At 36.0% G+C, this 15,013-nt stretch overlaps 1 protein-coding gene across 1 annotated transcript in view; it reads left to right on the top strand.

Annotated features, from left to right (window-relative positions):
- Positions 1-15,013, top strand: part of C1H8orf34 (chromosome 1 C8orf34 homolog) — a 161,144-nt gene that overhangs the window by 103,252 nt on the left and 42,879 nt on the right. The window contains exon 8 of the mRNA XM_063392829.1: positions 5,355-5,490. Coding sequence (XP_063248899.1) covers positions 5,355-5,490 — 136 coding nt within the window. The remainder of the gene's footprint in view (positions 1-5,354; positions 5,491-15,013) is intronic.

The following is a 15,013-nucleotide window of genomic DNA, read 5'->3' as shown; positions in this document are numbered from 1 at the left end:
GAAAAAAGAAAATGAGGTGTCCTGTAGTTGGTGTACTGCAGAAGATAACTCCAGTTTTGCATCTGTTGAAGCAAATATTTAATTTTTTTTTCAAGAGTGGAGCATCAGATATTCTACATTCATAATTCTTCCTTGTCTGGAAGCCTAAAATTCCTGCTTGTGCCAGTATTTCATTACAAATTAATTTGGTTTTTTTATTGGAATTTCTTGATATCTGGCAAGGTAATTTATCTAAAACAAAGAGGATTGGCTAATGCAATAAGACACATGAAAGTATGACATATAAAGCTGGTTAGATTTCACGAGTAGAACTTCTGTCAGCAGTAGGATTTTGTTGATTTGGGTTTTTTATTTTGTTTCTTTGTTTGGCTTGTTGTTATATTTTGGTGATTTTTTGGTTGGTTGTGAGGTGTTTGTTTTTAAATGAGATTAGTAGAGCATATTAAGAGTCTGTGCTTTAGCCAACAGGCCTCAACAAATCAATGCTATATACAAGGAATACATCGATGTCTACCACAACGTAACACTACCCTGAGGAATTAATTGCGTCAAAGAAAGAGACATTATTTTACTGGTGCTCCAGAAATTCCTGATGGCATGCAAGAACATAAATCAGAATTCATTATCTGAATTTTTACTCTCACATGAAAACATTTAGGGCTTTTATTAGTATTAGACTGAACAGACAAACTGAGCTGGCATAGACTTTTTCCAGCTTTGAACCTTATGCTTCTTGATGTATTCTTGGGAAATTACTACATGTTTTATAATAGAGGAAGGAGACAAACGTGACTGGATCATATGAAACAATACAACATATGATCTGATTACCTGAGCCTTCTGTGCAACTAGGCTTTCACTGTATTTTATAGGAGTTTTGCATAAGAGCTCTGTCCTTAAAGTGAATGGTGTGCAAGTCTTGTAAGTATTTGTAAGATGATTCCACACCCTGTCATCCCAAGACAATAAGCAATCTTGCATGGTTTCTGGAATACTTGACACTAGTGAGTGCCCCTTTGCCTCTCGCCATGCCTTCCTCCCCAAAAAGAAAGGAAGTAAATAATTGTGAACAATGTCCTATTTAAAAACATGACCTTGCTCTTGGGCTACATTCTTGTTCAGCTGAGGTAGGTAACTTTTTCCCCCTCCCTTTTTTGGCGAAAGGTTTCTATTAAAAAAATAAATCACAAAGAATTAAGCTTAGCACAGCATTATTATTAATCTAGAAAACATCTGGTTCTGGGCTACGCTATATTACACTTGTGATCTTTATCTCACTTTCAAGTATTTTTGTGTATTGTTGTGGCAAAGTATAAAGATTGCAGCTGTGTGAATTCATTTTGGTAAATTGCTGATTTGAGGAAAATGTAAGATTCTTTTTGCTTGGTTCCCATGTAGTTTTTTCATGCACAGAACATATTTAATGGAAATTGATGTAGGACCAAAGCTGGGTCTTCACATACCTTTTCTAGAGAATAGCAGACCTTAAACATGGAATCAGAGAAATACAGTGAACAATCATGCATTAAAATAACAAACTTTTATTAGCATAAATGAGATTGTTCGTTTATGTGAACTTCCAGCCTATCCCTATGCAAAGATAAATAACAATTTTCTAAGGACTTGAGAAGTTTCACTGTATTCTTGTCTTTCGTGACACAGACAGTCACCAGTATGGCTTTTCTTTCTCTCCTTTTTCCATGAATTACCTCCTTGCTACTCAGTGAAATCATGGAGCCACTCAGCTGCATCATCACGATTTGTTCTAGCAAGGAATACAAAGAAAGAGAAAAGATTCAGTGTCCAGACCCTGTAACTGAATTGACTCTCCAATGAAATCCTATTTTGCTGAGGCTGGTTCTTTCCGATAGAAGCATCTGGACCTTTGGAGCTCTTTTGTTTACGCTTAAAAAGCACTCTTGGTTTCACTGATTGTATTTATTTTAATAATTTTCTTATTTGTGATCAAATATTTTTCTGCAAAGCACACATGAATTATTGAACAATATACACACATATACTCAGAGTTTAGTACTAAAGTTTCTGTATGATTTATTATTTTATTGCTGCTAGATTTTGTTGTTTTGTTGTTTGTTTACTTTTAATGAAATAATGAATGGGGTTGATCTGGCAGATGGCATATAAACCTGCTTACAAACACAAAAATTTCTATTGCAAAACAAAGCTTCTCAAAGCCCAGTTGCTTTAGTTAGAAAATGTTCAATATCTGCACTGTAAATCTGAGGTATCCAGAAGAAGCTGAAATCATTCCATGCCGATGCAGAGGTACAGTAATCAAATTAAATCAAATGCTGCTGGATTTGCTAGATGGAGTTACACTTCCCTGTTCAGTTGTATTATTAACGGCTTTTTGTAGTTTGCCGTGGATAAATTCTATCCAATGTTAAATTAAATCAACTAAAATTCCTTGAGAAAAATAACAGTTATATATTATTGTCTTGGGTTATGTAACCAAAAAGATGTGTATTCTATTTCATCTGTAAAAAGCAGCTGGGGAATGGTTTCTTTTTTCTTTACCTCTTGTAACTCCAGGGGAGAGGATAGTGGATGCCTTCTGATAATAGGTCAGGTGTTAAAACCAGGTTGGGGAGTGTTTCTTATCTCTTTCATCAACCTTGTCCGCCCTTTGGGAGATATCTTCTGTTAATGGGCCATTAGGGCTCACCAGTGACATGACACATTACACCATCCCATTGTGAGATGCTCTACCCAGTGGGGAGGAGCCAACCATTCCCTACCCAGATAAAAACAGGGACACAGGGACCCCAGACATCCTCTTTTCCACTGGATTCCCAGAGGAAGACCTGACTCATCTCACCACCACTGAACCTGGATCATCTCTACTCCAACAGAACCACATCTGTCACTCCAAGAAGACTTATTTGGACTGCTTCCAACACCTTGACAACAGGGTTTCAGGTCCTATTCCTGACTCTGTCAGGGTTTTCTAGGACTTTTGTTTGCTTGCTTGCTTGTTTTTATTTTTGTATTACTGCATTTGTATTTTTTAATATTCCTAGTAAAGAACTGTTATTCCTATTCCCATATTTTTGCCTGAAAGCTCCTAATTTCAAAATTGTAATAATTTGGAGGGAGCGGGTTTTACATTCTGCATTCCAAGGGAACCTCCAGTTTTCCCTGACAGATACCTGTCTTTCCAAACCAAGACAATTACATAGATTTTTAGTATTTTAAATCTACTTTTTTTATGCACATTACTGCTGTTAGTCTAACAGCATGTGACAATAAATCCATACTGCATACTGTTATGCCTGCTTGTCTGTTGGCTACAACTACAGGCAGCTCTTGAATCCACATTTCTTGCACCAAGTCTCACTTAATTTTCTTCTGAGAGAAAAAGGCTGGTAGTTGACTAAAAATGTCAAAAAATGACATGAGTTTGATATCCAAATTCAAATATAAAAGGTATCATGGAGGGCAGCCTATGTCATTGCTTTGTCAAAACACTTAGTCGTCAGAGAGCCAAAAGTTAATCAAGTAGAGAAGAGCTGAAAACGTTATTCAAAGAAATCACATCTGCTTAGTGGGAGAAAAACCTGAGGCATATGCTTCAATTTCTTTTAAGCTGTAATTCATCCAGTGGTTTACATCTGTTAAAAAATATGGAACTTTTCACACCTCTTTAAAGCACAATTAAACTGTATTTATTTTAATACATAATGTGTTCCAAATATTTAATACCTTTTCTGAAATGACTCATAGATGATTGATTTCATAGCTCTCTATCATATAACCTTCCAGGTCCTTTGAATTAGTTTGTGTATTAACCATACATGAAATTTATAGGAAAAGGTGTTGAAATGATGTAAAATGATTCCAGAAACTTCAGTACACTTGTCAATTTATATCAAGGCAACAAATTGGCTGGGATGGGGGGTGGTGGGGAGGAGAGTTTTCTTAAGCAGTAAAATAAAACGTTACAGAGAAGAAAATGTAGTTCAAGGACTTTCCTCACAAAATTTTCATGTAAGTCTAGCCTAGCTGTTACTGACTGTTGCTTATTGAAATCCCTGTCTCCCCAAAAGAGTGTTTTTAACAGGACATAATCCCGACAGTCTGACCACATACCCTGAGTGGTAAGAGTAGAACCATAGAGGACAACCAGAAGTATTTTGGGTAAAGATTTGGGGGGTTGCATCTCATTCTTTTGTGTATGAAAAGCAGCTTGGTTCTCCACTGTGAGTCTATAATGATTACTTGTGTATTTTAAAATCTAATTGAATTAATTAGAATTTAAAATTCTCTGTGCCTCCTCTGATTTTAAAGTTCTCTGTGACTTTTATCCATCTGATATTGGGATTTAAAATCTTTTTGTACCTCCTGCTTCATTCAGATCCTTTAGCATTAGGTTTCTTTTTTAAATGTAAATATATGAAAATACATGTGTGTAGAATATCTGAAAGATATTTTAATCTGATGATGACGTACTGTGTGCCATAAAACACATGCATCAGTCAGTACATGGAATTGTGACATGGTCATTTATAGAAGCTAGCCAGTGCTTTGCTTGTTTACATTTCAGTTAGAGGCTAATCAAGTTATAAACAACTGAAAACTGTGCTTTAGATATACATGAGGTAAAAAGAACTTGCCTGTTTTGTGTTAGCAAAAAATATAGAGATAAATCTCTAAAGAGTGGCCTGACTGTAAAACAAGAGAATTCATTTTCCATCCAGCTGAGCTACACTATTCCAGTGTCATCTTGGGAAAAAAATTCTCTGAGACCCTCTGCTGTCTCCCTTCAAAATGTAAATGGTTTTACAGTAGTTCAAAACCCAGTTTTTATTATGATTTGCCCATATTACAGGAATATGATAGATTTAATTAAGCATCTTATGGTCCCTTTCAATGTGATGTATATGTCCATTTCACATTTTCTGTGTTTGGCAGAACATTTCTATTTTAGCAGTATTTTTTCATTGCTACGTGAATAGATGAAAGAAACACAGAAGAGCAGCATACACGCAAAAAAAAAAAAAGTCTTCAATATGTCCAGTGTCAAATAGAATTGTTGGACAGCATCACTTGATGACAAGCATTTTAAAAATGAACCAGATAAATAAAGATTTCAAAAATATGCGGCATGGCTTGATGTGGAAATGATACTGAATATTTTTTAAGGAACCCCTTATAAGATGGTGATAATATATAAAAATAAAAAGGCTCTCAAATGTCTTTTCCTATTTGTATGCAAGTAACTGTTTCTTCTCAATTTTTGAGCAGTTCCATTTTTTAGTGATTCTACAGGTGAGACTCCTTTATTGCTACGAAATTTAATCATGTGTTCATCCCATCATTCTGTCTCATTGCAGAGGATCTTGATGATCTCAGAATGGAAGGGGTAACAAGTGTGGTGTCTTCTGGGAGCAAATTCAATCAAACTCGAAGTGCTCATATGGCTGAACCTCAAGCAAAGGTCACACTGAATATATGTGCAAGATGTGCCAGGTAAAATCAAAACAAAACCCCGTCACGCTAACCAGTGCATTTTTTCTCCAGATATTTGGCTGTGTATTGTGCTTATGGGCCAGGTGATGACCTCTCCTGTGCTAAAAAAAAAATAAATTACTTAGCTACTGGTTACCCTATGATTTCTGGCATTTGAATTGTGCAGCTTATGTTTATGCTTGATATGTTGCATCAAGAGTGAATCAAAGAACATAGTCTTAGGCCTTACTTCACAGCTTGAAACTATTTTAAGCCCTTCTGTCTCTAAATTTCATTAGTTATTTGAGCTTCTGTGGTTTTTCAGGGGATGAATCGGGGAACTTAAGGGTTCAAATCCAATTTGAAAAGCACCTGTATAAATGGAGATTTAGTTGCACAGGTGCATTTCAGGATTTCAAATAGCTGCTTCTTAGGGCTTTATAATCTCATTCTGTTTCACCTCTGAGAAATAATTTAGTCAGGTTGAAGGCCTTTTGGTTTTGACAGCTGGCAATAATTTTTTCATTTACAGTGTGAAGTCCAAATAAACAGGTTAGTATTCCTGTAGCTTAGTCAACTCGAGAATGCAACACTAACGGAAACCCCTTAAATTTCCTGGATGAATTCTTCTATGTAGACAAAAGCTCATTTGGAGAAAGGATTTAAGCCTGTTTAAATGACAAAACTAGCCTTCTCACCCTTCTGTTAATGGTTCAGATTAACAAGAACAATGCAGAGGCATGCCAATTTTATCTGCTTGCCTTTGCCAATGGCTGCTCTATTGTGTAGTTTGAGAGCGGATTAGTGGCTTGTAAATAAAAAGCAACCTGTGGTGAAATTAAGTCAAAAGTTTGGCCATATGCCACCCTATTTTTTTCTACTTTTTTGCCCCATTTTGCTCGTAAATTAATACTTTTCTAAAGCACTTATGTAGACAGAGGGGCTTCAAGACATTTTCTGATGCTCTGGAAGCACAAGTACAGGCAGAATCACTCAGTGCAATAGCATCTCCAGCAGGGTTGTGGAGCCTTAGGGACCTTCAGCTTACAGTACTGTCAGAGCAGCAGTGACTGGATGGCCTTGTAATTCTGGACGGTTTTGCTTGTCAGCAGTGTGGCCTTATGCTTTAAGAAAAGAGCAAACATGCAAATCATGGGATTCTTCCCAATTCGTACAAACAAATTGCTTATGTTGTAAAATGTTTCCAAACAACTGCCTGCGTGAAAGTGTGACACATATTTTCACCTGGCATCCTTTGTCCATGGATTAACAAGTAGAGAGGTAAGGAATATAGAAATAGAGAAACCTCAAGTTCTCTAAATTCTGCAGTTCTGAACTTACATAACATCTTTTATGGATTACTATGAAGGTTAATTAAATTTTGAATTCCCTTAAGTAGCTGCTAACAGCAGGTGCCAAGATATTCTATATTCTCTCAATCCTGCGCACCAGGGAACAAAGGGCTCAGATCTTGAGCCAAACCTAGCAACCTTGGCTATTGCTATTGTTCTTTAACTGCATATAATAAACGATTCTGCCCTTTAAAATATGAGCTGGGAGAGAAAGATCTCACAAAATCCCTTTTGTCACTTCATTTATCAGAGAATGCAAAAAAAAGCTCTGTTTTGCCTTCAGTAATTTTCCTACTGTGTTTAAGGAAATCGATAAGGAAATGGGTGATACCTTCATGACTGTGATTCTTTTCACTGTGGTTGCAGTTCTGCAGTTTCTTTAAACTTCGGAGGAATTAAAAAAATACACCTCATCAGGAGCAAGGGAAGTCAAAAGACACAAATGGGTATTTCTGCTGTATTCAGTCATGAGAAAACTAGCATTGTTTTCTTAAAGGTGATAAAGTCTATCCATTCTTTTGGAGCATTCCTTCCTTTTTACTGGGGACACCTTTCCTCTCTTGAAGACAGTTATTAGTGCAATGAGCTCTCTTGTCTTGAGTTATTAGTGCAAACCCCTCTTCACAGGGGTTTGGTCTGCAGGCTTCTTGCAGCAGCTGAAGTAGTGGGTACGGACAGTTGCATGAAACAAGTGGCTTCAAAGACAAGACAGTTTTTTTCCAATTTGGTTTCCAGAGCATTTAGGCTTTTTGTTAGTCAGTGATATAGCTACTGAAAATACTACGCTCTAAAATTAGAGTCTGAGTATTTGGATCTTCGCACTGACTCAGTTTCTCGGTGTTGGCCTTTGTTTCCATTGTTATGACAAAGGCTAATATTTAATGTAAGGTCATAATAGAGAACCTACTAGTTTAAAAACTATATTTTTATGTTTATATTCCATTTTCTAAGTAGTCTTGTACAGTGCTGTACAGTGTATATATAAATCCTATGTGATTTGATTGTAGACATGTTTGAATACAATTGAAAAAGAAGTCAGTATATGTTGTTATGCACGCTTTTGGTTACAATTAAACAGGTATCTTTTTTCCTAATGTTACTCATGTTTCAGTTGTACAAGATGATTTGAAATGAATTGAGCTATTAATGGCAGTGGTGTTGTATAGATAATAGGGCTTGTCAAGTCAGATTACCAGATTAGGTTTGCTGAAGGTATTTTGGCTGTTGTTAGGAGAAATATGGCTTTTTACTTGAAATTTATTTGGCGAAGTTCCAAATATTGGGAAACATGTCTTGCCTCAGACAAAAAGTTGAATTTTATTCATGCATTTGCATAACTGATTTCTTTCAACCTGGCTGTATTGTTTTTTTTCAAATATTTTGCTCTCATTACTCTCCACTCAATTTACCTTCTATGACATCTCCCTCAGAAGTTTTCCCACTTTCTTGGGTATATTGGAACTTTTCTGAGAGAGGTTTATTTGAACATTTGGAGAAGTTTTTCAGTAGTAGCTTTAATTAATTTGGCTTAGCATTTTGTATCTCACCTGGAAAGGACAAATATTGTTATTGACATTCCACCCTATTTCTTCATTAAAAATATGTGTAAGTTTTGGTTGCTCCTGCTTCTAGCATTAGATTTTCTTGCCATAGATCATTATCATTCTTTGAGAATTAGAGTGAACAGGTCTATGGCTATGTGCAGGTTATCTTAGCCTGTGTTTCATTTTGTAGTGCTGGTTTCATTTTGTATGTCCCATAAAACCACCTGCAGCAGGGTGCAGCTGTATGTCTTATATTTCTGTGGCTTCTGAGCTTCCTACAATCAGAGCACAGTGACTTGTGAGAAGAATGGGCTAAACCAATGGTTTTCCTCCCTGCTGACATAACTTGTGATCAGACTTTATTTAGTGCCAGTTTCACTCCTTGCTTTTGTACCACAAAAAAGGAATGCCAAATGGAAGTGACTATAGTTAGAGATAAAACCCAATTTTGTTACAATGCAAACTAAATCCAGTTTATATTGTGGAGGAAGCCTGCAATGGTGTTGAGGCACTGCGTTTGGGAAAATATTCTCGCTTGCCCTAAATCTCTTAGACAAAAGTACCAACTTGTTTCTCATGTCATAAGAAATGTGACTCAGAATTGATATAATTTGAATGAGAATAAAACTCCCAAACTTGTAACTTTTTTTAGAAACTGATATTTAACCTTCAATCATGATAATTTCACCAATCATCTTCAAATAATAAACAGGTAGACAGTTATCACAGACCAGGTCAGTAATTTTCAAAAAAGGTAAAGTTCTCCACTGATATATCCAGGAAATAAAAATGGGGAATTCTTTCAAGCTATCAGATTGGTTTTTACAGTTGATGATTTAAAAAACTAAAAAAAATCCCCCCAAAACAACCAAGATCCCCAAAAACCTTTGCAAAAAAGTCTCCAGAGAGAGATGAGAAATTTAAGGAAGGGTTAATTCTACTGGAGTATAAATTGGTTTGTAGTCTGGCATATAACTGTAAGAAACAGAGAGCTTACTGTTTTCTGTGTAGATGTTTCACACACGATGAGCGAAATGCAGATGGATAACAGCTTTAAGAGGTTTTTCAAATGGAGAAGTAGCTAGCAGAACAATGTTATTCCCATAGCTGCTCTTGGACTACAGGGCAAGTTAAGTAGCATATTAAGTCATCTAAATAAAAGGGTGACATCATTCACAAGGTGGAACAAAACAAGGTTTATAGATACAGAAAAAAGGCTACAAAACCTCCCTGTATTTGAAAGGTTTGGTTTTTTTTCTATTTAGCCTGAAAAATTAGCAAGGACTGTTCTAGTAAAACAGATCTGGATTTAGATTATTTGAGCAAAATTGTTGTGATCATTCCTTCTTTGTCTAAGGGCATAGCTCATCTGACTGACTTATAAAATAGACTGTCTCATTCTGTAACATTTTTTGTGAATCTTTTCTCACATACAGACAAAACAAATTAATTTCATGTTCAGCCAATGAATCATAGGACATCCTCACACATTAGCAAAACTTTTATGGATTAAATAGATATTTAAAAGACAATTTGTAAAGGCCAAACAACACTTCCATATTTCTCATTTGTATTGTGATTTGCACGTTGAGCGTTTTGCAAGAATTTAATCAACCATAAGGTAAAAGATAATATTAATGTACTATTGAATGAATTACAGGGGGATTTCTTTTTCTTTTTTCTTTTATTTAAGGACCACCCATTAGCCTTGTATGCCCACTGCCATGCTCAAAAGTTAAATCTTGTTCTTGTGGAGGCTTGCCAATGCATTCCTGAAAGTAAGAAGCTTTTTGTTTTTAATAGCGCAAGGGCTGCATTCATTCTTTTTAACATCAATAGAATACAAAAAAGGGGTTGCATGTGATTAAAAAAGAAATGGGATTATAGAAAACATACTGTGCCACAAGCTTGAAGGCTTCTGAACAAGAATGTTAGGAAGGAGCACTAGTTGCATACAAATGTTGGGTTTGAGATGCAACGTTTTAGTTAATATTTTAAGAGTAGCTAAAGCCAAAAGACAGTGTAGTGAGGCCTTTTAACATACTAGAGGAATCAAAAATATAGGTTAAAAAAAAAGTACATCTATACTTTTAAAAAAAATAAAATAGAGCTTTTCTTACCCTCACCTTTGGGATGTGGAGTACAGTGCAGTAACTTGTATCCTTGAGCTGTTAATGTAGGATAGATGAGGCACTCTGTGCATGCTGCCATTGTAGAAATTTTTGGAAAGCTTGGTTTGAAGAAAGTACTCAAAAATTCTCATGCCAGTTTGCCTTTCCTGTGAAACCTTACCCTCCTCATCATCTGCGACTTTTACTTCTTTAAGATGTCCTTCAAACAGTCTTCAAGTTAACTTGTTTATTTGCCAGTTACCTTTTCTTTAAGGTATTTGGATTTTTTTTTAAGTTTGGTTTTCTACAGAATAGGCTCTACTATGCCCATGCATACCTGAGATACAATCATATAAATTATATGGTGCTGTGTGAAATTTAGAATCACATATTAGAATCTCTGCAATACGTCACTGGAATTTGAGGAGATCTTCATGACATAGAGCCCTGACAATCAGAATCCTACAGGGGAGGAGACAAAAGAATTGAAAGAGCCAGTTATAATTTGACATAAACTTCAGATTAATGGTGGAAACTATGGAACTGTTGTTTGAATTGGCCATCATATATCTCTAGAAAATAATGGAAATTATTTGGTTGGCTGGGGAATTCTATGGTATTAACCTAGCTTCAGCTGTTTGATAATCTTAGAGTTTGTATGGAAGTGCTTCATATCAGTATCACAAAGCTCTGACAATATTAATGAGACTTGAGGTCATAAAGAAGCATTTGGTGGAAAACTTGATAAGGAGCTGTGAAGAAAATAGTCTGAAGCTTGACAAGTGAATGTAGTTTAACTACCAAAAGCAGAAAAGCTGATAACTGCAAATTGGGAAAAAAACTGCAGTTAAAAAGCCATTGTACTGTGTGCACTGTCCCCAAACAGCACTCCTGAAACTTCAGGCAACAAAGATTAATAAAATTAATTACCTGTATGAGAAAGATCATACATACTGATTAAAGCCTACCTTTTAAAAACAGACAATGATGATGGGCTCCTGGAAGTTTTCCCCAGGAAAAGGAAGGAAGCCTCTTGAGCTTTCTCATCTTCCACTCTGCACAAGATCTCTTCCTTATTGTTGATGACTAGTCTGCTGTCACCATCATTGTGTTCTCTGAACAGAAACCATTGGCATGGCTGACTTGTGCTTTGAGATGAGATGGGTTCTCCTACCTTGTCCAGGCATGTAATCCCTGGACATGTAGATACTCTAGAACTGGGGATGGAAAGGTGTCAGGGAGTGGATATTGCACCACACAACACTGGGATAGAGGCTGATCTGGTGGAGTGAAAAAGGGTAAACATCTGGCATCCTTTATAGATGCCATAGGTCCCAGAAGCAGAAAGGATGTAACTTTTCTGCTGGTGCATTTTTTTGGCAGGTGATCTAGCTTTATGTTCTGTCAAATTAGACTAAGCCATCACAGTAGGTGCTTCTGCTGTGTTTTCAGCAAACTGCTGCTGTTCAAGTCAGACTGTAAGATTTCTTTCCCAAACTGAGAATTCTGGCATCAGTCACCTCAAAGGGAGTAATACCTTGAAAATGCATGCAGGACTAAATGACATTGAAACTCTATGGGCTGTTTTCCCCTTATCCTGACTGTATGTATCAGTGTGTGCTGCCAAAGGCTATGTCTGCACTGAAACGTAGCAGAAAAGGTTCTGCATGTGCAAATATTCCTTAGCTGCTACAGGAATTGTCGAAACTGCTCTGTGGAAGAAATCTGCAGATGCTAATTTAGAGGTGGTTCTGTTATGTTTACATGAACTATAAAACTGCAGTGTTCAGAGGTGATGGAATTAGAACAAAACCTGATCACAGTGAATATAAAATAACTGCCTGTTTTTCTTTGTAGACTCTAATATTATTAATCAATAATACACAGATGTGTCAGAAAGAGTAACCTCTCAGGTGCTCCATATAATCCCTTATTTGACTCTGTACATTGCGATGTAATACTGGGGAATGGGTATAGGTACATGTATGGTTTGGTATATGTATTTGCATAAAGAATAGTCTTTTTATGTCTGCCCAGTAGTGGTAAGGCTGGCTTAGTGACTCAGTTTCTGGCAGAAATTCTGCTTTGTTAATTTTTCTGAAAACTAGGAAAAAATTACTTCAGAGTATCAAGGGGAAAAAAGTATTTCCAAACTGAGGTGGTTGGTACAGAATGAATGTTGGTGGGAAAATTCTGTGATTAGGGTTCATATACAGACTTTGAGGAAGTTGATGTCTTCAAATCTTATCAAGACTTTTGATTACATACACATATTTTTTTCTTTCCTGTCATGCATTTCATATTATCTTTCTGACTTTATACTATTTCTAAGTGGCTATTATTATAGGGCAGAAAGTACTAAACATTCCAGGTGATTCATGTCACTATTTTACATTTTTTCCCTTTATCTATTTTTTGTAAACTTAGTTTTATTTAACCTCTTTTCTAAAACAGCTGAATTTTCCTCATGTTTGTTTGTGCCAGCTTCACAGACTTTGTTCTAAACAAAATGTTTTATTTGCATATTTTTCCTTTTAATAGTGGCAAACAAGTAAATTGAACTCCATATGGTAGTGCTTTATAACTTTAAAAAAATCTCCTTTCACTTTGGAAAATTGAGAACAAACCCCATATTTTTCCTTTGGCTAGTTAAAACTTCTTATAAAGTAGAAAAACAAAAATAATTACAGGAAAAGAAAAAGTTGTAGCAAAAAAAAAAAAAAGCAGTTTGCTTTTTTGATGAGTTGCATTTGGGTACTGATTAGTTTGCCCAGTTTTGATGTGTAAATAACAAAAAATAATGTATTCATTATCTTTTGATTTTGTAAGTGCTAAGTACAGGTAAAATAAATCACTTCATCTTTCCTTTCCTGGAGTGGTGTACCTCTTTGCTATCTTGTTCTTTCAAAACAAGAGAAAAACACTGGAGGAGAAAATAATTCAGAAAATGTTTTTACTGGCCTTAGTGGTTGTGGGAGACAGAGACTATAAATAATTTTTTAAGATTTGGTAGGCTGACTTGCTAAGTTGTCAGAATAACACACTGGCTGGCCTTTTCTTTCACTATCTTGTGTTCCTTTAGAACATCTTACTGTATGCAAAATAGAGAATATCTGTGTGATTTCAAATTCTTTTTTGAGTTCATGGATCTAAGTTTGACCTCTGACATGCACAAGATAGTACAATTTGTAGTCCTAAACCTTAATTAGTTTCATGGCAAACTCCTAATGCATGTGTGCTTTGGAAGAATGGCCACAGTCACTCTATTTTCAAAATCTTAACTGTGTCTTAGGAAGACAACAGTATAAGGCAGGAGATATACATGAAGTGCTTAGACAGAAATCCTGGAGAGATCAGACTTCTTTCCGCCCTCTTTTGTTTACATGAATTTCCCACTTAGTAAATTCACCAAGCAGTAACTTTAGTCCTATCAGAAGTTCCACAAAATACTGTGACAATAAAAATATGATCTGTTATCAAAAATTATGATAAGCTCTGAAGAGACCAGTGTTTTCAGATGATGTATTTCCCTCTCTGTTAGATATAACAGCGATTTTGTTTCCTTATAGTATGCACATGTGAAGTAGACTTGTTTTTTTCTACCTAAATAGCTGTCAATCAGCATAAAAGTAATGGAATACTTCCGTTTGTTTGAAGAAAGATAAGTGTTTACATTTTAGTGAAAATAGGCTTAAACTTGAAATGTGAGCACTAGGTACGTAAAATCTGTATGTGAGTTACATCTTCCACATCCACCTTATCATGATAGATCTGGTTTTGGAACCATGGCAGTGCACCAAGTTTATCTGGAGATAGCCCTACTGTCACTTAACTGACAGGGTATTAATGTGTGGTTTTGGTTATGGAGGAAGAATGCAGCATAAGATGCTGTGAATTAATGATGTGTCACTAGACTATCTTTTGTAAGAACTGTTGTTCAACAGTACCTATTTTTTTTTCTATTTCAGGCTGGTTGTTAAAAGAGAGAACTAGTTTGAGCAGGTTGGTGCACTTGCGAACATTAAAACTGCTGTGGAGAAATTCCAAGAACAGTAGATGTAAAGGATTTTTAGGCCTTTTAAATGTTCTAGTCTTGATTTGTAAAAAATGAGGGAAGTTAGAGCATATTTGAATATGAAATTCATACTATTTTTCTGGTCCTGAAAATTATTCTGCTCTTTCTCAATTTAATGGAGGGCAACATCCGCTTCGTTCTGTCCTTCATTTGCAGATCTTGTCAAGACATCTCTTTCTCTTTTCCCCTACAAAACCCATTTAACCCCCTCAATAATTTAAAAAGACAAGTGCTTTACCAAGCTTTTCTCCCGTCTTTTCCTTTGCTCTCTTTGATGTGTGCTTTGCAAGCTAATTCTCTAGGGCAATGTTTGTAGGTTCTTTCTGGGTTTTGTACAACACTGTGATGTATATTAGCCACAGAAGTTTATTCTGGGTGAAAATGAACATAGGAAGGAAGCCAGGAGATCATGAGCTTGAGGAGGCTTGTTGGTCATAATTTGAGGCTCTGGATAGCAGTTTA

Source organism: Prinia subflava, chromosome 1 (assembly GCF_021018805.1).
Source record: "Prinia subflava isolate CZ2003 ecotype Zambia chromosome 1, Cam_Psub_1.2, whole genome shotgun sequence".
Classification (NCBI taxonomy): domain Eukaryota; kingdom Metazoa; phylum Chordata; class Aves; order Passeriformes; family Cisticolidae; genus Prinia; species Prinia subflava.
This window is presented reverse-complemented; position numbering and strand designations above follow the sequence as displayed.